Source organism: Heterodontus francisci, chromosome 9, assembly GCF_036365525.1.
Source record: "Heterodontus francisci isolate sHetFra1 chromosome 9, sHetFra1.hap1, whole genome shotgun sequence".
Lineage (NCBI taxonomy): Eukaryota > Metazoa > Chordata > Chondrichthyes > Heterodontiformes > Heterodontidae > Heterodontus > Heterodontus francisci.
Window position 1 is genome coordinate 118154251 of NC_090379.1, and position 23461 is coordinate 118177711.

The window sequence follows — 23461 nt, forward strand, 5'->3', positions numbered from 1 at the left end:
ATGTTGTAGGAGGATGAGTAGACATCGTCACTCTACTGCTATCTGCTGCTTTAATCCAGCTCCTCCCAAAATGGACCAATAATTTCCCTGTCATTGGGAGGCAGTGGGTGGGAAGCTTGTGAGATTGACAGGGGCAGGAAGCGAATCAAGACAGAGGGTGGAGGGCAGGACTGCTGTAGGGAGCCAGTGAGGGTGGAGGGGGAGGGAGTTTGGTGTCGCTGGCTGAGTGCAGAGAACCAGAATCATTCCAGAGACAGGAGGCAGCAAGAGTTCGAGTGACATCAGGATCACCCAGCATGGCATCCAAATGTCCCAAATGCGATAAAACCGTCTATTTCGGTAAGAGTCAGTTATTCCCCTGTTGCGGAGAGTCTGCAATGTGGAATAGGAGAGTCTGGTCTCTATTGATGAAGGGTCTTGGATGATGGGCTCCCAGTTGCACTCACGTTTCCTTTTTTTAAGGCAGTTTTAGTGAGAGACGTTTATTAAGAGATCATTTCAGAATGCGAAGGGCATCTTTCAGACAGCAAGGCGCAGTGGCTGAGTGAGACACTCGCAAACAGGCTGCTTCAATATTCAAACCCAAGGAGCCTGCGATGTATGAGGCGCCTGACTCGCATTTAGTTGAGAGATGCGTTAACAATGTAAATGTACCAAGTGTTTCTGCTGTAGTGTTATTGTGGCTTTTGGACAGCGGCGGTTGGGCTGTTATGTGGAATGGGTGATGTTTGCATGAAAATGTACAGAATCGCCTTTGCAGTTGGGTTTTGTAACTGCTTTGTCGACTGGTGTCTAGGAATAGCTGATACCGACCTGAAACAGACACATGGCACTTGCACCTGCATGAAAAATTGTCATTCATTGAATTGCTGGGCGCTGGGATGGGGTGGGTCTTTATCCCGACAATAGAATCTTCTCTGGGGAATCATCTTCAAAAGGCATAGCGGTGATCCATCAGAGACTGAGAGTGGGGTAGGGCTCTGTTTGTTTGCAATAAGGCGCTTCACATTTATTGAGGGACATTGGGCGTCAGAGAAAGCAGTCTGTGTTCATCCAGCCCTTGCTCACTCCTATTGTAATTATTCCATGTGATGGGAATTAAATTATTTTGATAATGGGAGAGTGCCCCAGTTTTCTCTGTGATTAACGAACCATTGATGAAATTGTGTTCAAAAAGGCAATTTCAGATGGCTAAGCAGGGTTTTTAATGATTGATAATTGCTTCGAATCTTGTGGCACAGAAGGAGACCTTTTAGCCCATCATGTCTGTACCAATTCTTTGAAAGAACTATCCAATTAGCCCCACTCCCCTGCTCTTGCCCCATAAGCCGGAATGATTTTTTTTTCTCTTTCCAAGTATTTATCCAATTCCCTTTTGAAAGTTACTATTGAATCTGCTTCCACCGCCCTTTCAGGCAGTGCATTCCAGATCTTAACTTGCTATTTAAAAAAAACTAATTTCCTGTTAGTCACAAGAGGAATTTCAGCTCATGTTGTAGCTGAGATTGTATGTGGCACGCTTGCCCTGCTCCCTCCCCATCCCGAACCTCATTATTGGGCAGGATATTTGTGGGTTTTATCTGTCTCTGCTATTAATCATCACTTTCCACACAATTGAACAAATACAGTACACTTTCTGATTTAAGTCTACCATTCTACTTTCTGCTAAGTTTCTTGGATGCCTCGGTACAAGTGATTCCTGCACCTATCACAGTCTCTGGATTTTAAGAATATACTGTTCCCATTGGTGGAAGGATTGAGAACCAGAGGACACTAATATAAATTGATTGGAAAAAGAACCAATGGCCACATGAGGAAAAATGTTCTGCAGCGAGAGGTTAGAATCTGGAATGAACTGTCTGAGAGTGTGGTGGAGGCAGGTTCAATCATGGCTTTCAAAAGGGAATTGGATAATTCTGGAGAGAGAGAATTTACAGGGCTATGGGAAAATGGCAGGGGAGTGGGAGTAGCTAAGTTACTCTGAGAGTCAGCACAGACACGATGGGCCGAATGGCCTCCCTCTGTGCTGTAACTATTCTGTGATATGGAATGAGGGTGGGGTGATATTGGATATGAACATTTGCTTTGGTCTACAGCCCAGCACCATGAGAGAGCTGAATAAGCGTGAATATAGCTTACATGTAACTGGCAAAAAACCCACAAATAAGATTCTTTCTTAATGTGACGAGTTGGAATTCACTGCCTGAAAGGGTGGTGGAAGCAGATTCAAGAGTAACTTTCATAAGATAAAGGAAAGGCTTGCAGGAAAAAAGAAAAAAAAATGACAGTCTGCCTGAGGTGTCCCTTCCTCCACGCTCCCCAGGGCATTGCCCCTCTCTTCGCCTGATACTCCTGTCCCTGGGGCTTGATTGCAGACTTTAGCCCTTCTGATATTGCCATGCCTGTTACTTGGTAGTCAAATAGATTGAGCAGTGTGGAACCAAACAAATCACTTTCAGCAATTAGACGCAGGATGATGCTAAATTAAATTTCTATGCAATTTTGTACAGCATGCAGAACCTCCTATCGGCTCTATCTGTGTTGGTATGTTACTAACTAGAGAGTCTATTCTGAGACTGCCTCAGCAATCTCGTTTCATCCATGCCATAATAACAACTGTCATTCACCTAAAGGTACTTCCTGTTCTATGGTATATATTGTTTGCACTATGTAGATACATAGACACAATCTGTGTGTATAATATTTATATATATATAATGTATATATGTGTATATATAGATATATATCTGTGTGTAGATATATTAAAAGTCTTGTAGACAGCATGCACTTTGAGTCTCACTTTGCCTCTGATATTTTTCCCATTAAACTTTCTCCGTCACTCTCTTTTGCACCTATTGTTCCCAAACCAGTTGAGCTCGCCATGAGCAGCTCCATAGGCAAACTGCTCTGTTAAAAATAATTCCTTAGTTCAGGGTCAGAACCAGTCTGTTGGATGCTCCTGGTGCCTGCTCTTCATTTTTTGTTGTTGCATTTTGCAGCAAAAGAGCAGGGATGTGGGGAGGTGGTGGTGTAGTGGTATTGTGACTGGACTCATAACCCAGAGACTGAGGGTGTTGCTCTCAGGACATGGGTTCCAATCCCACCACAATAAAAGGCTGAATTTAAACTGAGATAAGGAGAAATTTCTTTACCCAGAGAGTGGTGAGCCTGTGGAATTCGCTACCACAGAAAGTGGGTAAAGCCAAAACATTGTATGTTTTCAAGAAGGAGTTAGATATAGCTCTTGGGTCTAAAGGGATCAAAGGGTATGGGGAGAAAGCAGGAACAGGTTACTGAGTTGGATGATCAGCCATGATCATAATGAATGACGGAGCAGGTTCGAAGGGCCGAATGGCCTACTCCTGCTCCTATTTTCTATGGATCAGCACATCACTTAATAAACACACTATTAGTGATCCCTGCTGGGGTGGGATAAATCAGCAAGAGTGCAGGTTTTGCACAGTGTAACAGTGCCCAATTAACTGAATACTCTCACTTTTTACACAGTGATTTGGCTGTAAATAACAATGCTGTTGGGGAACCATGCAGAGTTCAAAATCTAGCAAGGCAGCAGCTCTTAAAGAGCTGCAGCAAACCATTAGGGGAGAAGTTCTGATGACAGAAAAATGGAGTCATGCGGAGTGTGGAGGAAGCAAAGGGCCAAATAGAGAATGTAGCCATTTCAAATTGTCAGGTATTCTCTGACTTTTATTATTATTATTCTCTGCATTATTTAAATGTTCAAATGCCACAAGAAGTTTTCTGCCTCAGTTTATTTTGTGATTTTTCAATCCACTATCTGAGTAATTTGAAACATGATGTGGTGAGTATTGTATGTTTGGGAGGAACAGGTGATTTGGACCTATGGTTCCCAAAGCTCTCCAGCACTGGGGTTTTCCTCCCCTCATGTCTGGGTCTGGTGTAGACTCATTAATAGAGATTGATTACAGTGATCAGTCAATAACTCCATTATCATTGTAACATGTGACTACCAGGATGGTGGAAGGTGAACGGACCTTTCTTCATCCAGTAATCCCCATGTTGCTCGGAGACTGACTCTAGGAGCTTGGGTCAAACTCCACCCAGTGGAGGAATGAGTCAATTTGAAGAGCTTTTTTACAGTATGTCCATATTGGCAGGATTTGTCCAGGAGTGTGTTAATGTTTACAGGGGCTCCCTGGGTGTGTGCAAATATTTGGGGTGGGAAGGGGGTGTCCCAGGAGGCGTATTAGGATTTACAGGGTATCCCGGGAGGCGTGTCAGGGTTTACACGGGCTGCCTGGGAGTGGGTCCCCCACAAAGAGCAGTTTGAAAACCACTAATTTAACACTGTAACCAGAGATTTTTACCTTCCCCAACATTGCTTACACTTGTCACTGCAGTCAGTGGGAAGCTGCAGCCTCGTTGTTGAAACACAGCTGCAGTTATTTTGACCAGTACAATGAAATGCTGCATCAATTAACATGGAACTAAGGGGAAGAGAAATTGTTCTTTCAACTTTTTAAAAATCTGTAGCATTGATCGTCAAAATGTTTGGGACATTATCACAGTAAGAGTAACTTTTTAAAACTCTTAGCTCGAAACCTTGCCATTGCAGAATTTCAGTACTTCCCATAAAGCCATCCAGCCTTGTCACTAGCCTATAAAATCAAATCTGAGTAACTTGTTTCAGCAGTAATTCACATGGATAAAGTGGGACTTTGGGAGGCTGTTTGGGGGAGAGGCACCTTAATGAAGGAGGCTGTGGATGTCCATTCAACTGCCATCCGCAATTACTGATCAATAGATCAGTTATCTGCTCGTGGGTGAGTCAATCACTTAAAACATTTCTTATCGATCTTAACTCTTCTCAGTGGGCAGCACTCCTGCCTCTGAGTCAGAGGGTCCTGGGTTCAAACCCCACTCCAGAGATTTGAGCATAAAATCCAGGGCGACACTTCAGTGCAGTACTGAGGGAGTGCTGCACTGCTGGCAGTGTCCTCGTTTGGATGAGCTGTTAAACCGAGGCCCTGTCTGCTCCCTCAGGCACATGTAAAAGATCACGGCACTATTGGTAGAAGAGCAATGGCGTTCTCCCCACCTCCTGGCCAATATTTATCCCTCAACAACATCACTACCAAAGATTATCTGGCCAAGAAGGCGTATGGAATGCTTGCCTTCATCGGCTGAGGCATTGAGTACTAGAGTTGGGACGTCATGTTACAGTTGTACATAACGTTGGTTAGGCCACACTTGGAGTACTGTGTGCAGTTCTGGTTGCCGCACTACAGGAAAGATGTGATTAAGCTAGAGAGGGTGCAGAAAAGATTCACAAGGATGTTGCCTGGTTTGGAGGGCGTGAGTTATAAAGAGAGATCGGATAGGCTGGGTCTGTTTTCCCTGGAGCGAAGGAGGCTGAGAGGGGACATGATAGAGGTATATAAAATTATGAGAGGCATAGATAGAGCAGATAGCCAGAGTCTATTTCCCTTGGTCGGAGTGACTAAAATTAGAGGGCATAGATTTAAGGTGAGAGGGAGGAGGTTTAAAGGGGATCAAAGGGGTAAATTTTTCACACAAAGAATAGTGGCTATCTGGAATGAGCTGCCAGAGGAGGTGGTGGAGGCAGGAACAGTAGCAACATTTATGAGGCATCTGGACAGGTACTTGAATGAGCAAGGCATAGAGGGATATGGAATTAATGCAGGCAGGTGGGATTAGTATAGATCAGCATTATGGTCAGCATGGATGTGGTGGGCCAAAGGGCCTGTTTCTATGCTGTACAACTCTATGGCTCTGACTCTATTATCACATTGCTGTTTGTGGGATCTTGCTGTGTGCAAATTGGCTGCGACATTTCCTACATTACAACAGTGACTGCACTTCAAAAGTGTTACATTAGCTGTAAATCATTTTGGGACATCCTGGGGTCGAGGAAAGGACCTATATAATGGCAAGTCATTATAGTACAGAAGGAGGCCATTCGGCCCATCAATTCCATGCTGGCTGTCTGTAGATCAATCCAGTCAATCCCATTCCTCTGATCTACCCCATAGCCCTGCACTAAGTGCCTTTTAACAAAGGAGATCATCCCCCCCAAACCAAACCCAACCCAACCCAACCCAGAAGCCTGGAAGCAGCATGCATGGTTTCCTGTGGTGTGCTTCCTGTGCGGCGACAGGGCCACCTGCTGAATAGCTAATTGCAGCTGCGGCTGGAAGAGGCCCTTAATGGGGGTGTTAATTGCCCTGTTAAGGCCCTCCGTTGGCCTTCCCGCACCAGAATAACCTTTGGCAGTGGCGAGATGGTGGCGGGAACCTCCCCCATCCTGCTTGCCACCATCCCACCTGATTTTACGCTCTCCCCACCTCCAAACCCGACATGGGGGAGAACATAAATTTCCCCCTATTTCTCTTTAGTTAGTTAGAAAAGGTTGGAGAGATTGAGGGAGTGATGGATGTGTGTATGAGGAGTGCGAACAGTATAGATCTCATCTTAGCATTTTGGTAAAACTCTTTTATTTTAATAAGCTCTAGATGCGGAGCTGTGCTGGGAAACACTGCCATGGAAGAATTTAAAGCTTGTGCTGATTTTCAATGGAACTCCAGCTCAGTAGTTAACCAAACTGCTATACCAAGCACAGTTTTACACTCTTTCACTACATGGCAGGATGGAGGTTGTAGGTCCCAATAGCTATAGACCAAAGGAAGAAAGAACTTGCATTTATACAGAGTCATTTGTGACTTCAGAATGTGCCAAAGTGCTTTAGAGACAATGAAGTACTTTTGAAGTGTAGTCATTATTGTAATGTACAGGGCAGATTATGAAAGATTGAGAGGGTTGTGAATGCCATTGAAACCTCTGGATTTTGAGTTAATCCTGCCATCTGGTATACTTATAATAACTAGATAGATGATTCCAATCTCTCAGGAATGCTAAACAGTGTTGAGATGGAGCTGATGGGCTGTACTGAGTTGTCATGACAACAGAATAGCAAATTAATAATAGCTCAATTTACAGGAGACAACAATGAGGGATTATTTTAGGGCTGGGAGTGAAAACTGCAGAGCTCTTGGGAATGTTGCATTTATGATATTGCTATTAGCATTTAGTGCGAGGGTTTTCATAGTACAACAGCTGAGCTCTAACCAAATTGAGTCCTGTCCAAATATTTTTAAATGAATGTCCTATAGTGAAACAAAATCACTGGTTCAAAGCAGAGTCACGTAACGGTGGAAGGTGAGTGGAAATGTTTGGGTTTGGCAATCTATTATTCATTGTGAGGAATAGTTTATTTTAGGAGTAAAGCTGCCAATGTTTTCCACACAGTAAAATATTAACATTTTTTGATTAAACCATGCTAGCTCAATGCAATGGACAGTGGGTGTCCTGTGAGGGACGTGCCAGACAGAGTGGCAGGAAGAGTACAAGGGGTCTTTTATCACACACCTGTCATATGGTCTCCTTGTGACTAGAGCTGGCATGCTTCTCATTTTTCCAGTGGGAATCTCTGCTCCCATCTCAATTTCCAATGGGGAAAGAATAAACAAGACGGCATTGTGCAGGAACACAGATGACCTTTTCATGTCCCGTTGCTAGGGTGTGGGAGGTTATAAATGCCACTGAAACAGAGCGACTTCACTGCTTCCCTTTCCTGTGTCAATGGTTTGCACACTGCAGTTTCTGAAGATGAGTTTGCTTTGTTCTTTTTCATTTTCTGCATGGCATTTTAACATAACCCACCAACAGCACTGGAAATACACAGCCGGGCAGACAGCACCTGAAAGAAAAATTTAGGTTAAGGATTTGGGTGTTGCCCTTTTGCCAGAATCAATAGGGTTAATATTAACCCTTCTGCGATCAGCTGGCCCCAAGGCCTCTGGTTTTCCCACTGGCCAGCTGGCAATCTGGCCGGCTGCAGGATGGGAAATAAAATAGCTAAATGATGGCGGTCTTATCGTCAATACCAGCAGGACCTCTGTGTCCCTGGGATTTCTAGGTTGCCCCTGGACTCCTGCGCTCCTTCCCTGTTTCTCCCACCCACCTCCCTTAAATAACCGGATCCAAAGAAGAACAACGACTTGTATTTATGTAGTGCCTTTAATGTAGTAAAACATCCCAAAGCACCTCAGAGGTGTGTTATCAAACAAAATAGCCACATGAGATGTAATGGCAGGTAACCAAAAGCCTGGTCATAAAGTAGGTTTTGAGAAGCATCTTAGAGGAGTAGAGAGAGGTAGAGAAGCGGAGAGGTGTAGGGAGGGAATTCTGGAGTTTCGGGCCTGGGCAGCTGAAGGCATGGCTGTCAGTGGTGAATTAATTAAAATCGGGAAAGTGAAGAGGCCAGAATTAGAGAAAGGTGAAAGGTTGTTTAATATTTCTCTTTCTGGACCTGACTGAAATGCATAATTTGTCCGTTTGGTGCTCTACATTTGCCCTCCACCCCGTCACTTTCTCTCTTTATTGTCAAGAACTTCTCGTAAAGTTGAGATCTACATCAGCTGGTGTTAATGCATAATTATATCGGGTAACAGGGTTATCATACACACTTGACTTTTCCATGATTCTTGCCAAAATGGTTTGCTAAAGTAGAATGGAGCTTGGAGCAGGAGAGTAAGTCAGAGGGGCTGTGTATGGAGCCAGATAAAAGAGACTGATTGGAATGTAGCCTTATAAATCCATTTACTCCCAATGAAGGAGTTCAAATGAAACCATAAACCATGAGAGCTTTGCTGCACCATGGGATTGGATTACCATCTACAATCTTCTGGAGACAGCAAAAGTTTTACACATTATATCTGGATTCCTTTGCTTCTGGGTTCATTGATGTCACTTGTGGTATTGTTAATAAATAATTACAAGTTATGTAGCACTCCACAGTGCTACATCATGGGATGTGGGCATCGCTGGCTAGGCCAGCATTTGTTACTCATCCCTAATTGCCCTTGAGAATGTGGTGGTGAGCTGCCTTCTTGAACCGCTGCAGTCCATGTGGGGTAGGTACACCCACAGTGCTGTTAGGGAGGGAGTTGCAGGATTTTGACCCAGTGACAGTGAAGGAACAGTGATATAGTTCCAAGTCAGGATGGTGTGTGACTTGGAGGGAAACTTGCAGGTAGTGGTGTTCCCATGCATCTGCTGTCCTTGTCCTTCCACGTAGTGGAGGTCGTGGGTTTGGAAGGTGCTGTCGAAGAGCCTTGGTGCGTTGCTGCAGTGCATCTTGTAGATGGTACACACTGCTGCCACTGTGCGTCAGTGGTGAGGGGAATGAACATTGAAGGTGGTGGATGGGGTGCCAGTCAAACAGGCTGCTTTGTCCTGGATGGTGTTGAGCTACCTGAGTGTTGTTGGAGCCCCACCCATCCAGGCAAGTGGAGATTATTCCATCACATTCCTGACTTGTGCCTTGTAGATGGTGGACAGACTTTGGGGAGTCAGGAGGTGAATTACTTGCCACAGAATTCCTATCCTCTGACCTGCTCTTATAGTTGGTCATGTTCAGTTTCTGGTCATTGGTAACCCCAGGATGTTTGCTGGCCCTCCCTTGGGATATTGGGCCGTGCTGGCCTTCCCGTGGGATATTGGGTGGTGACTACAGTTCTCGTGGGGATTCAGGTTATAGTGCAGGATATCATGTGATTTTCAATTGTGGTAAAAGCTGTCATGTGGCTCTGTGCTGTACAGTAGGTCCACTGGTACAATCAGGCTTTGAAGTTGAACTCGTATATCGGGGGTGCCAAAGCATCTCGGGAGTGGGGGTCATGGGGAGGGGTGTTAAACCCTTGAGTGGGCTCTTGTGGAAGAACTGAGTGGAATTCTAGATTCCGGTCAGATACCAAGGTTGTAATGTAGGAGCTCGGAGAGCAATGGGCTGGATGGTCATTTGTGATTAACTAGTGTGGAAATGGTCAGGGAAGAATGGAGTTGGGGAAGAGTTGAAGACAGAGGATATTGAGAATGGTGTGCTGAAAGATCTGTGATCCAGTGGAGATTGTCAAGGATGAAAGATGGAGGTCTGGATGTGGAGAAACTGGATAAAGTGGGATTGTTACCTTTGCAGCAGAAAAGTTAAGGTGAGGTTTAATAGAGATGTTCAAAATCATAAATGGTTTTGACAGAATAATAGGGAGAAACATTTATCTCCTGGGATAAATCTTTTATCATCTTTTATCCTGGATCATGGGGTATCACTGGACAATAGTATGTTTCGACAGATTTGCTCATACCTGGTTTACGGTTTCTCTAGCGTTGTTTTAGAGTCATAGAGCCGTACACCATAGAAACAGGCCCTTCGGCCCACTGCGTCCATGCCGACCTTAATGCCTATCTATACTAATCCCACCTGCCTGCATTAATTCCATATCCCTCTATGCCTTGCTCATTCAAGTACCTGTCCAGATGCCTCTTAAATGTCGCTACTGTTCCTGCCTCCACCACCTCCTCTGGCAGCTCATTCCAGATACCCACTATTCTTTGTGTGAAAAGTTTACCCCTTTGATCCCCTTTAAACCTCCTCCCTCTCACCTTAAATCTATGCCCTCTAGTTTTAGTCACCCCAACCAAGGGAAACAGACTCTGGCTATCTACCCTATCTATACCTCTCATAATTTTATACACCTCTATCATGTCCCCTCTCAGCGTCCTTCGCTGCAGGGAAAACAGACCTAGCCTATCCAATCTCTCTTTATAACTCAAGCCCTCCAAACCAGGCATGGTCCTTGTGAATCTTTTCTGCACCCTCTCTAGCTTAATCAAATCTTTCCTGTAGTGCGGCAACCAGAACTGCACACAGTACTCCAAGTGCGGCCTAACCGACGTTCTGTACAACTGTAACATGACGTCCCAACTCTTGTACTCAGTGCCTCGGCCGATGAAGGCAAGCATGCCATACGCCTTCTTCACCACCCTGTCTACCTGTGTTGCCACTTTCAGGGAACTATGTACTTGCACCCCAAGGTCTCTCTGCTCAACAACACTCCCCAGGGCCCTGCCATTCACTGTATATGTCCTGCCCTGGTTTAACTTCCCAAAATGCATCACTTTGCACTTGTCTGCATTAAATTCCATTTGCCAATCCCTTGCCCACTTTCCCAGTTGATTTAAATCCTGTTGTAACCTTAGACAACCTTCTTCACTGTCCACTATACCACCAATTTTGGTTTCATCTGCAAACTTACTAATCATGCCCCCTACGATGACTTGGATGTGAATAATATATATGACAAACAACAGAGGGCCCAGCACAGATCCCTGCGGCACACCACTGGTCACCGGCCTCCAATCTGAAAAACAACCCTCCACTACCACCCTCTGCCTCCTATCACCAAGCCAATTTTGTATCCAATTGGCTAGCTCATCCTGGATCCCATATGTTCGAACCGTCTGGACCAGCCTACCATGCGGGACCTTGTCAATGCCTTGCTAAAGTCCATGTAGACAACGTCCATCGCCCTGCCCTCGTCAATCCTCTTGGTCATCTCCTCGAAAAACTCAATCAAATTCATGAGACATGATTTCCCACACACAAAGCCATGCTGACTATCCCTAATCAGACCATGCCTTTCCAAATGCATATAAATCCTGTCTCTCAGAATCCCTTCCAATAACTTTCCCACCACTGATGTAAGGCTCACAACGGCAAGAGAACTGTCTAAGAATTTGCCTGAATGATGCCCTCTGTAGCCAATAGATCCTTTTCAACACTGGGTGCACACTGTGCTTCAAAGCATCTGGTTTATATCTATTCTGAGATAAAACATTATTGAACTTTCCTAAATTGCTGCATTTTTTTCTATGTGAAGATATTCACAATAGTTGAAGCAAGGTTTACACCACACAGAATGCCAACTATCAAGATAGGGCACAGTTCTCACACAGTGACAGGACCACTAGTGGTGAAAGCCTAACACAAGGCAGAACGGGATCGAAGGCGACAAATCATTCTGTAGCAATTGGGTTTGAGAAACTTATGGGACTGCAGGCTGTGATGGAAGTATCAGAACTGGGTGGCAGGGCCAAGGGATAAGTGGCTGTTTCTGGTTCCCTAATCACAAAATCAAACTATTCAGGGCAGAATGAGCCCACCAGAGTCTGGGCTGAGTTTTGAACTTGTTCCTTTTATTATAGTTGACTTGTAACATATAATAAAATCTGAGTTTGGAAATTCCTACATCCTATTCGACTCCAGCGTTTGGGAATAAGGGAGGAAAACAAACTTTAAAAAAAAACTAAAAGCACCAGAGCCAGAATCCTGTTTGTAAGTCAAAACAGATCACTGAGTAAAGAATACTTTGTGGAAAAGAGCAGATGTGATTACAAGAAGATTGAAACAAGATGGTGCAAGGAACCTGCTCCACCCCAGCAGATAGAGAAAGCAGAGTGAATAATAAGATAAAGTACAGGACTTGTAAGACCGTCGCCAAGTCTGCACGGAACTGTCAAAGATAGTATGATCTGCATCAACTGCTGTTTTGCAGCTTATGTTCAGACTCTTGGGTGTGTGTTGCTGTCAGTTGGTAAAGATAAGATCGGAAATGTGACTGATCATCTGACAGCAGAGTGAATAGTCAAAGGTATCGAGAACTTGTTTACCCTAGCTACGACCCTGACTTTCCACAGGACCACTGCCTATCCCAGTGCTCCTCACCCCCGTCACCACCTCCCAATCTCCAGGGGTCAGGGATTGGGAGAGAGAGAGAAACTATGGGTCAGGGATTGAGGGTCGGGCATGGGGGAGAGGGAGAGATGGGGGTCGGGGATTGGCATTCTGGCAGGGTGGAGATTAGGAGACTGGGGAATGGGGTGGGTGTGGGGGATCAGCATTTTCTGCAGAGCTGGGAACAACCAGTAAAGGGGCAAGTGGGAGTGACAGAGAGGAGCAGCCAGTAAATGGGTGGGTGAAACCTGGGGACCTTACTATGGGTAAATGGGGATATATTTGTTTCCACTGGTGGGCGAATAGGGAACAATGGGTTGATACAGTCATTCTCACTGGAATAACAGATCAGTTCTGACTGATGCTCCCAGTTCAGAGTTATCACTCGCAGCTGGAGTCCAGACAGTGAGGGAGAGAGATTGAGGCTGTTAAACGGCATTGACTGTGGAGCTTGACCATGCCTGGTGCAGTGCAGGAGAAATCACTCTAGTTACAACACTGGGCAACAGTGGAACCAGTTGGGTTTTTACAACAATCCAACAGTTTCATGGTCACTGATACCAGTATGTTATTTTCAGAGTTTTTCTTTTAAATTAAACTCAGATTCTCAGACTACCATGGTGGGATTTGAACTCATGTTCTCTGGATTATTAGTCTAGTAACATAACCGCTACACTATGTGAATAAGGGGATTGTAAATGGCTATGCTGATCAGTGTTACAGATGGAAAACAATTCCACAAGAAAAGTGTATGTTACACTTGTACCATTCTTATTTTTAAAAAAATGAATAGGCAAATAAGCAAAACCTTTGGCAACACAAGGCAGAAATTGCTGCTGGAGTTCAATGGTGTGTGTTCTGTCTTTAGTTGATCCATCCAGTCAGCATTTTCCAAGATGCCTGGTGCATTAAAGTGAGCTATTCTCTTGTAAAAGGACACTACATCTAACAGTATTGCTGATTCTTTACAAGCCTTACTCGAGGTCTAATGCACTTGAGCCCTTAGATTGGTTCCGGTTCTATTGTGCCTCTCCCCCACACCCACCACCCCCGGCACTGTAACTGGGCAGACTCAACAGATCAGGACGGGCACCCTGGCGTCAGAGGGGATCAAGTTGCTGCCAGTTGTGCCCAGGAACTGCAGGTGGTGAGCTGACTGGTGTTTGGAAGAAATTCTTGACCGTGGGAATGGTGGCTTGTGTAAGGAGTAAGGACAGCTGATGTTAAGTGCCGACTGTGTCTAGGAGGAGACTTTGACTGTGCTGGAAGATGGGTGGGGCATGCAGCTGTGGGCTGGAGGTACGTGTGTGTGCGTGAAATTCTCCAGTTGCTGACTCCCACTGTGTTAAGAAACTGGAATTAAAAGCTCAAGAATTCTCACATAATGTACAGCAAAGAAACAGGCCATTGGGCCAATGGATCCATACTAGTCTTTATACTGCACTCAAACTTCCTCCCACCCTACTTCATATAACCCTATCCTTCTATTCCTTTTTCCATGTGTGTTTATCTAGCTTCCTCTTAAATGCTTCTATGCTATTCGCCTCTACTACTCCTTGCGGTGGTGGTGAGTTCCACATTCTAACCACTCCTGTGGGTAAAGAAGTTTCTCCTGAATTCCCTATTGGATTTATTAGTGGCTAATATTTATGGCTTATTAATTTGCCACCCCACCGCAAGTGGAAGCATCTTCTCCATGTCTACCCTATTGAATCCCTTCATAATTTTAAATACCTCTATCACATCACACAAGCACATTGCTAATGTTATTTTCCCTTTAGGTTGAGCTGCCATCAAGCATCATTAACAATTAAAGTGACAGGTTTGTGCAGCTTGCTAATTTGGAATTCATGCCCTGTTGAGTAGCTGTTCTACCACTGAGGGATGTTGACAGATTCTGGAAGATGTCAGGATTTTGCACCCAATGGTGTCTAGTTGAGGTCAGAATTCCTGATGCCATAAAGCAGAATCTAGATATGTCTCTTGAGCCATTAGCTTTGTCACATATGCCAACAAGTTTTTGTTTCTTGGTGAAACCAGCCAGCCGGCAACATTGCCTCATCTATTCTGGCTCTTCTGTTTTGTCTACTGCAGGAAATCCATTGTCCACCAATCAGGAGGCCTGAAATTTGGGCCTTGGGCCTCACCTAAATAGTCCGCTGTCCTCTGTCACCTCTCCAGTAGGAGCTCGGCCTTCTGCTGCATGAAATTTCAGGTGACTTGTCTCGTCAGCAGCAGCCCACAGGTTATGCGTAGGTGGGGTGGGGAAGAATTATTTTTTTTATTACACGGTGAAGGTCTCTGAGTTGGCCAGTCACTACTCTTTTAATATCTTAACTCTGCCATGATGTGGTTCAGTGGGTAACGCACTCATCTTTGAGTCAGGAGGTTGTGGGTTCAAGTCCCACTCCATTGAATTTAGCCTACAAACTAGGGTGACATTTCAGTGCAGCAGTGATAGAGTGCAGCTGCACTCTGTCTGTCAGAGCTGCCATCTTTCAACTGAGACCAAGGCCCTGGCTGCCCTCTTGGGTGGATGTAAATGACCCCATGGCCACTATTTAAAGAAGATTAGGTGAGTTATCCCCACTGCCCTGGCCAATATTTATCATTCAATCACCATCACTAAAACAGATTATCACATTGCTGTTTTTGGGACCTTAAATTGACACAACAGTGAATACATTCAACAAAAAAACTTGATTGGCTGTAAAGCACTTTGAGGTGGCGTGAGGTTGTGAAAGGTGCTATAGAAATGCAAGTCATTCTTTCCCAGATATCTATACAGAATAAAGACTGGAACAGGGAGTTGTGTGTGCATCTGTGTTCAAGTATATGTAGGAGGGCAACAGCTGCCTTAGGCCAGTTGTTCTGTGCAGCCCAGTGAACAAAAGGCCACATTATTCATTTAGAGAAGTGGGCTTCAAGTTAAAAGTACCGGGCGAAGCACAGTTTTTATGAAACAAAATCTCACCATTACTTCAGAATTGCTGATGTCTGTGAAAGGTCCACAGACCCAAGCAGTTCAGAGCTCTTCCAGTCATCCCACTGATCACCCGTAGCAACCGTGTTCGGAAAGTCCTGTCCCCCCTCTCTTTCATTCTGCAACCTGATGGTTCAAGTGTATTGCACACTTAACTCTCCACTGAGAACAATACAGTCTGGAGCACTGGTGCACCAATTTCCCTTGGCTATTTCCTTCCATTATTTCCAGTAGTTTAACTGCTATTCCATCATTACACCATTCGTCAGCTTCTATTTTAGGAGATGAGTGACTACATCCTGGCACGATATTTTAGTTTTTAAATAAACTTTGGTTTCTAAGGCTTGGGCTGTTAATGGCAGGTGTGGTCTGTTGATATGTGAGCTTTCCCCAACCTTGTCCCTGCACATTTCTGTTTCAAAGAATGAAAGGAGGAACTTACATTTATCGGAGCAGGAGGAGACCATTCAGCCCCTCCAGCCCTTTCCATCATTCAATTAGATCATGACTGATTTGCATCTGAACTCCATCTACTTGCCTTTGTTCTGTAGCCCTTAATACCCTTGCCTAACAGATATCTATTAAACTCTGTTTTGAAATTTTGAATTGACCCCCAGGGTAATCAGCTTTATGGAGGAGGCTTCCAGATTTTCACTACCCTTTGCATGAAGAAGTGCTTCCTGACATCACCCCTGAATGGCCTAGCTCTTAATTTTCCTCCACTAGAGGAACGAGGGCAGGTAGAGAGAACCTGTCAAATCCTGTAATAAACACCTCAAGTAGAGCTCGCCTTAGACGTCCATATTCAAGGGAATATGAGCCCAGTCTATGCAACCTGTCCTCATCATTTAACCCTTTCTGCCCTGTTTCATTGTGGTGAATCTGTGCTGTACTGCCTCCAAGGCCAGTATATCCTTCCTGAGTGCGGTGCCCAGACTGAACACTGTTACTCCAGATGGGGTCTAACCAGAGCTCTGGACAGCTGCAACATCATTTCCATCCCTTTGTATTCCAGCCCTCTTGAGATAAAGGTCAACGTTAATTAGCCTTTATCATTATTTTTTTGTACCTGTGCACTAGGTTTTAGTGATTCCTGACATGGACGGCTAAATCTGTCTGCTCTGCCCACACTTCCTAGTTCCTCGCCATTTAGAACATACGCTGATCTATCTTTCTTGGGTCCAAAGTGGATGACCTCCCACTTCTCCACATGGAACTCCATCTGAACAGTTTTGCCCACGCTCTTAATCTGTCAGTGTCCCTTTTGCAATTTTATGCTGTCATCTACTCTATTGACTTTACCAGCTAATTTTGTGTCATCAGCAAACTCGGATATAAGGCTCTCTATTCCTTCAACCAAGTTATTAATAAATATAGTGAAAAGTTGTAGCCCCAGTGCAGATCCCTGGGGAATGTCACTAGTTACATACCAGTTTGAGTACGCACCCATTATCTGCACTCTTATCTCCTAAACAACTCCCTATCCAAGCCAATAGGTTGCCTTCAATGTCATGTGTGCTCATTTTTATTAATAATCACATATGTGGAACCTTGTAGAAAGTTTTCTGAAAGTCCATATAAATAAAATCCATAAATGTTCTCTTATCTACCATGTTCGTGTCTTCTCAAATAGTTCAACAAGGGTCATTAAATATGAGCTACCATGCTGGTTCTCTCTGATCAGCTGCAAGTTGTCCAAATGCTCAGTCATTCTGTCCCTAATAATATTAGAGTCATACAGTCGTACAGCATAGAAACAGGCCCTTCGGCCCACTGCGTCCATGCTGACCATAATGCCTATCCACACTAATCCCACCTGCCTGCATTAATTCCATATCCCTCTATGCCTTGCTCATTCAAGTACCTGTCCAGATGCCTCTTAAATGTCACTACTGTTCCTGCCTCCACCACCTCCTCAGGCAGTTCATTCCAGATACCCACTATTCTTTGTGTGAAAAATTTACCCCTTTGATCCCCTTAAAACCTCCTCCCTCTCACCTTAAATCTATGCCCTCTAGTTTTAGTCACCCCTACCATGGGAAACAGACTCTGGCTATCTACCCTATCTCTGCCTCTCATAATTTTATATACCTCTATCATGTCCCCTCTCAGCCTCCTATGCTCCAGGTAAAACAGACCCAGCCTATCCAATCTCTCTTTATAACTCAAGCCCTCCAAACCAGGCAACATCCTTGTGAATCTTTTCTGCACCCTCTCCAGCTTAATCAAATCTTTCCTGTAGTGCGGCGACCAGAACTGCACACAGTACTGCAAGTGTGGCCTAACCAACGTTATGTACAACTGTAACATGAGGTCCCAACTCTTGTACTCAGTGCCTCGGCCGATGAAGGCAAGCATGCCATAAGCCTTCTTCAACAACCTGTCTACCTGTGCTGCCACTTTCAGGGAACTATGTACTTGCACCCCAAGGTCTCTCTGCTCAACAACACTCCCCAGGGCCCTGCCATTCACTGTATATGTTCTGCCCTGGTTTAACTTCCCAAAATGCATCACTTCGCACTTGTCTGCGTTAAATTCTATTTGCCAATCCCTTGCCGACTTTCCCAGTTGATCTATATCCTGTTATAACCTTAGACAACCTTCTTCACTGTCCACTATACCACCAATTTTGGTGTAATCTGCAAACTTACTAATCATGCCCCCTACATTCTCATCCAAGTCATTAATATATATGACAAACAACAGAGGGCCCAGCACCGATCCCTGTGGCACACCACTGGTCACCGGCCTCCAATCTGAAGAGCAACCCTCCACTACCACCCTCTGCCTCCTATCAACAAGCCAATTTTGAATCCAATTGGCTAGCTCAGCCTGGATCCCATGTGTTTGAACCTTCCGGACCAACCTACCATGCGGGACCTTGTCAGAGGCCGTGCTAAAGTCCATGTAGACAACGTCCATCGCCCTGCCTCGTCAATCCTCTTGGTCACCTCCTCAAAAACCTGAATCAAATTCATGAGACATTCTAGGAGCTTCCCCACAACAGGTGCTAGGCTAATGGGATAACTGCTCCAACAACACTAAGGAAGTTTGAGGACAAAGGAACTTGCTTGATTCGCGCCCCATCTACCACCTTCAACATTCACTCCCTCCACCACCGACGCACAGTGGCAGCACTGTGTTCCATCTACAAGATGCACTGCAGCAACTTACCAAGCCTCCTTCGACAGCCTCTACCATCTAGAAGGACAAGGGCAGCAGATGCGTGGGAACACCACCATCTGCAAGTTCCCCTTCAAGTCACAAACCACCCTGAAACAAAAGATGGGTTGAGGAGGAGTAAAGCTGAATAGCAGAATCATTGCCAATAGCAGCTATCTGAGAAAATGTGAGCAGAGGTTATGATCCAAAATTGTTGAACTCAGTGCTGATTCTGGAAATCTGTAAAGCGCCTAATCAAAAATAAGATGCTGTTCCTTAAATTTACATTAGTCTTCATTAGCACATTGCAGGAAGCCGAGGACGGAGAGGTCAGAATGGGAGTGGGGCAGAGAATTAAAACGATAGGCAAACTGAAGCTCAGGGTCACATTTTTGGACTGAGTGGAGGTGTTCCATACAGTGATTAGCCAATCTGCGTTTGGTCTCCCCAGTTTAGATAGACTGCATTATGAGCAGTGAATACAGTATACTGACTTGAAAGAAGTAAATTGCTGCTTCACCTGGAAGGAGTGTTTGGGGCCGTGGACGGTGAGAAGGGAGGAGGTAAAAGGGCAAGTGTTGCATCTCCTGCTCTTGCATGGAAAGGCGCCATGGGAAGGGGAGCGATTGTTGGGGTGACTGAGGAGTGGACCAGGGTATCGTGGAGGGAATAATACCTTCAGAATGCTGCGAGGGGAGGGCAGGGTTCTGACGAACCTGAAACGTTAACTCTGTTTCTCTCCCCACAGATGCTGCCAGACCTGCTGAGTATTTCCAGCACTTTCTGCTTTTATTTCAGATTTCCAGTATCTGAAGTATTTTGTTTTCATTACTATAGTTAGTAGTTTGTCCAGGGTTAGTTTACCCTTTGACTCTGAGGATTGCTAGGTTTTGAAGGCTGTGGGCTTTGAGGCCTCGCTCAGTTGGAGGCTCCCTCTGCTTGTGGTCTGTGAGTGCCTTCAAGCGAGGGTGTTATAGGGGTTTCACCACCCTTGCTCCCTGTGTGCACCTCCTATTTCTACTAGCTCATTCAGCATTGGAACATAGGAACTGGAGGAGGCCATTCAGCTCCTTGTGCCTGTGTCCCCATTCAGTTGGATCATGGCTGGTCTGTATCTGAACTCCATTTACCAGCCTTGGTTCTGTAACCCTTGCAAATCCATCCTGGATATAAACAAAATGTTGGCACTTTCAGGGTGCAGGGAGTGGGAAGTCTGTCTCAGCATCATAAGCAAATTCTGTAGCAAGTGATGGGATTCCAGTTCCCCTGGAATCAATTAACCAGGAGCTGGGGATTGAAAGGTGCTTCCTTTTGGATCAAGCTGTGTGTGTCTCAGCACTCCCACTGAGAACAATGATTGCCGGAGCCTTGTTTATGCAATTCTTTAGCCTCAACATTTCTTGAAAGGGATAATTTAGTGAATAGCATTTGTTATTAATCCTTGAGCTAATCTGCTGATACCAGACAGCCTGACATAGATCTTTTTAAAGGAGCCACCCTAACCAGACTTGCATTTACACTCAGAGCATTTCACAACAATGAATTATACTCTGGACTGTTGATATGTCTGCAAATGGCGTCATCATTCTGGTAACAGTTAGATGCTGCAAACTGGAATTTGAAGTTAATCCTGGTTCGGATGTGCGGGGAATGTTAGCCAGGATACTGGGAGAACCTCATTGCCCACCTTGGTCTGAAAAGAGACCTTTCACCAAGTGTGAATCCAGTACATGCAGTGACATTCGAAAAACAAAAAACTTGCACTTTTCAGAGTCAGCCACATTGTTGTGGGTCCAGAGTCACATGTAGGCGGGACAGGTTTTTACAACAATCAACAATGGTTTTGTGGTCACCATTAGACTAGCTTTAAATTCCAGATTTATAATTGAATTCACATTTCACCATCTGCTGTGGTGGGATTCGAACCCACACCCCCAGAACTCTGCATTACTAGTTTCTAATATATATATATGTCTCATGGTTATGGATTAGAGAGAGTATGAGTCTGCCTCTCCCCTCCCCATCATTCTGGATGCTTTGAATTTCCAATATTGATAGTTGGGGTTGCTTTGTATTCATTCTCTTATGGGGAGAGAGGCAAGAAATCTGAAATGAAATCCATTTTTACCTGCCTCGTGAGTGTCTGCTTTGCTCGGTTGGCAGCACTCTTTCCTCCAAGTCAGTAGGTTGTGGACTCAGGTCCTGCTCCAGAGGCTTGTACATGTTATCCAGGTGACACTCCTGTGCAGTTCTGACAGAGTGCTGCTCTGTTGGAGATCATGTTCTTCAGGTGAGACTCAAAACTGAGGTCCCGTCTGCCCTGTCAGGTGGACATAAAAGATCCCACTGTACTATCTCAAAGAGCAACAGGGGGTTCTCCTTGTTGTTCTGGCCAATATTTAACCCTCAACCAACATCACCAAAACAATTTATCTGGCCAATATCACGCAGCTGTTCCTGGGAGTTTGGTGTGCACAAATTGGCTTCTGTGTTTCCTACACTTCAGAAAGTCCTTCATTGGCTGTAAAGTGCTTTAGAACATCCAGAGTTCATGAAAGGCACTATATAAATGCAAATCCTTTTTAGATAGCATCACTGAAAGGTGCCGAAGGGATAGGACTTTTGCCCTCTTCTCTGCTTTGGGAGAAATGAGAGGGTTTAAAGGCAGACAATAAAAAGTGAGGGGTTATTCAGATTAAGGAGATAACATGGAGAATGTTTATCCTTTAAGTTCCCTGCCCCTCTCTTTTTGGAGCTGAAGTCCTACATGTACCAAACTAATAGAGATGAGTTTGCTGCCTGTGCTGTTAATGTGCCTGTTTTCAGTCATTGAATAACTGAGCAATGGTTCTGACTGACTGATGCTTCTATTGTTTCAGCTGAGAAAGTGACTTCACTGGGGAGGGATTGGCACAAGTTCTGTCTGAAATGCGAGCGATGCAATAAAATCCTGTCGCCAGGGAGTCACGCTGCGGTGAGTACCTCTCAACCAGGAATTGTGGATTCAGCTGGTAATGAGCAGAAGGCCAATTGTGGCAGGCATCACCTCCCCATCGAATTATTGTTTGACGCTCATGTACATTATACATCCACCACGGTACACAGGACACTGAGCACCATATACACCCACCACAGTACACCAGACACTGAGCGCCACATACAACCTCCAGGTTACATAGGACACTGAACGCCACATACACCCACCACGGTACACCAGACACTGACCGTCACATACATCCACCATGGTACACCAGACACTGAGCACCATATACACCCACCACAGTACACCAGACACTGAGCGCCACATACAACCTCCAGGGTACCTAGGACACTGAGCACCACTTACAGCCTCCACGGTACACAGGACACTGCTGCATAAACCCACCATGGTACACAGGACACTGAACGTCACATACACTCAGCATGGTACACAGGACACTGTGCACTGCATATACTCGCAATGGTACACAGAACACTGCGTCACATACACCTGCCATGGAACACAGGACGCTGTGCGCCGCATACACCCACCATGGTACACAGGACACTGAGCACCAATTAAACTCCACAGTACACTGAGCACCACATACACCCACCATGATACACAGGACACCGCGCCATGTACACCCTGCACCGTACACAGGACACTGTGCGCCACATACATCCACTACAGTACACAGGACACTGTGCACCACATACATCCACTACGGTACACAGGACACTATGTGCCACATACACCCGCCACGGTACACAGGACACTGTTTGCTGCATAATCCCACCACGGTACACAGGACACTGAGCATCACATATGCCCACCATGGTACACTGGAAACTGCACTGCATACACCCACCATTGTACACAGGACACTGTGCACTGCATGCACCTGCAATGGTACACCGAACACTGTGTCACATACGCCCACCATGGAACACAGGACACTGAGCACCACATAAACCCGCCACGGTATACAGGACACTGTGCACTGCATATAGCCGCCCTGGTACACTGGACACAGCACTACATACATCCACCATGGTACACAGGAAATTGCGCACCATGTACATCCACTATGGTACACAGGACACTGTGCACTGTATACACCCAGCATAGTACACAGGACCCTGAGTGCCACGTACACCAGCCATGGTACACAGGACACTGTGCATTGCATATACCCTCCATGGTACACAGGACACTGAGCGTCATATGCACCCACCAAGACGCACCCAACGCCACGTGCTGCATACACCCAGCACGGCACACACAATACCATGTGCCATGTCCAGAACACAGCCCGCACACGGCTAACCACTCCTGACCACCGTGCATCATGCTGCACACCGCATGCTGACATACAATGCACACCTCGGAAAAGTCTTCATGCCACACAAACTGTACGTGCACCCGCCTACACCACATTGCACAATGCATATGCTATACAACGCACTGCATCCACACACAAATTAGGCAGTTAATATTTTTCCCATCCAAGCCTATCTATCTATTACTTCTCCCAATGAGTTTGTTTTGTGGAATTGAACTCCGGTCTGATTGTGCCCTGACCAAACCATAGTTTAACCCTTGGAAGCCCTTATTCCTGTTGATGAGATATCACTGTGCTTTGCTGCATCCACCTCGACTTTGCTGATAGTGAATATTGTTTTAACTTTTAACCTGAGAG

The 23461-nt window shown here is 45.3% G+C and overlaps 1 protein-coding gene across 1 annotated transcript in view; it reads left to right on the plus strand.

The window, feature by feature from the left end:
- The first annotated feature begins 218 nt into the window (after nucleotides 1-218).
- The window catches only part of LOC137374016 (cysteine-rich protein 2-like), a 53475-nt gene continuing 30232 nt past the window's right edge, over nucleotides 219-23461 (plus strand). The window contains exons 1-2 of the mRNA XM_068039785.1: nucleotides 219-339; nucleotides 21659-21753. Coding sequence (XP_067895886.1) covers nucleotides 297-339; nucleotides 21659-21753 — 138 coding nt within the window. The 5' untranslated portion in view covers nucleotides 219-296. The remainder of the gene's footprint in view (nucleotides 340-21658; nucleotides 21754-23461) is intronic.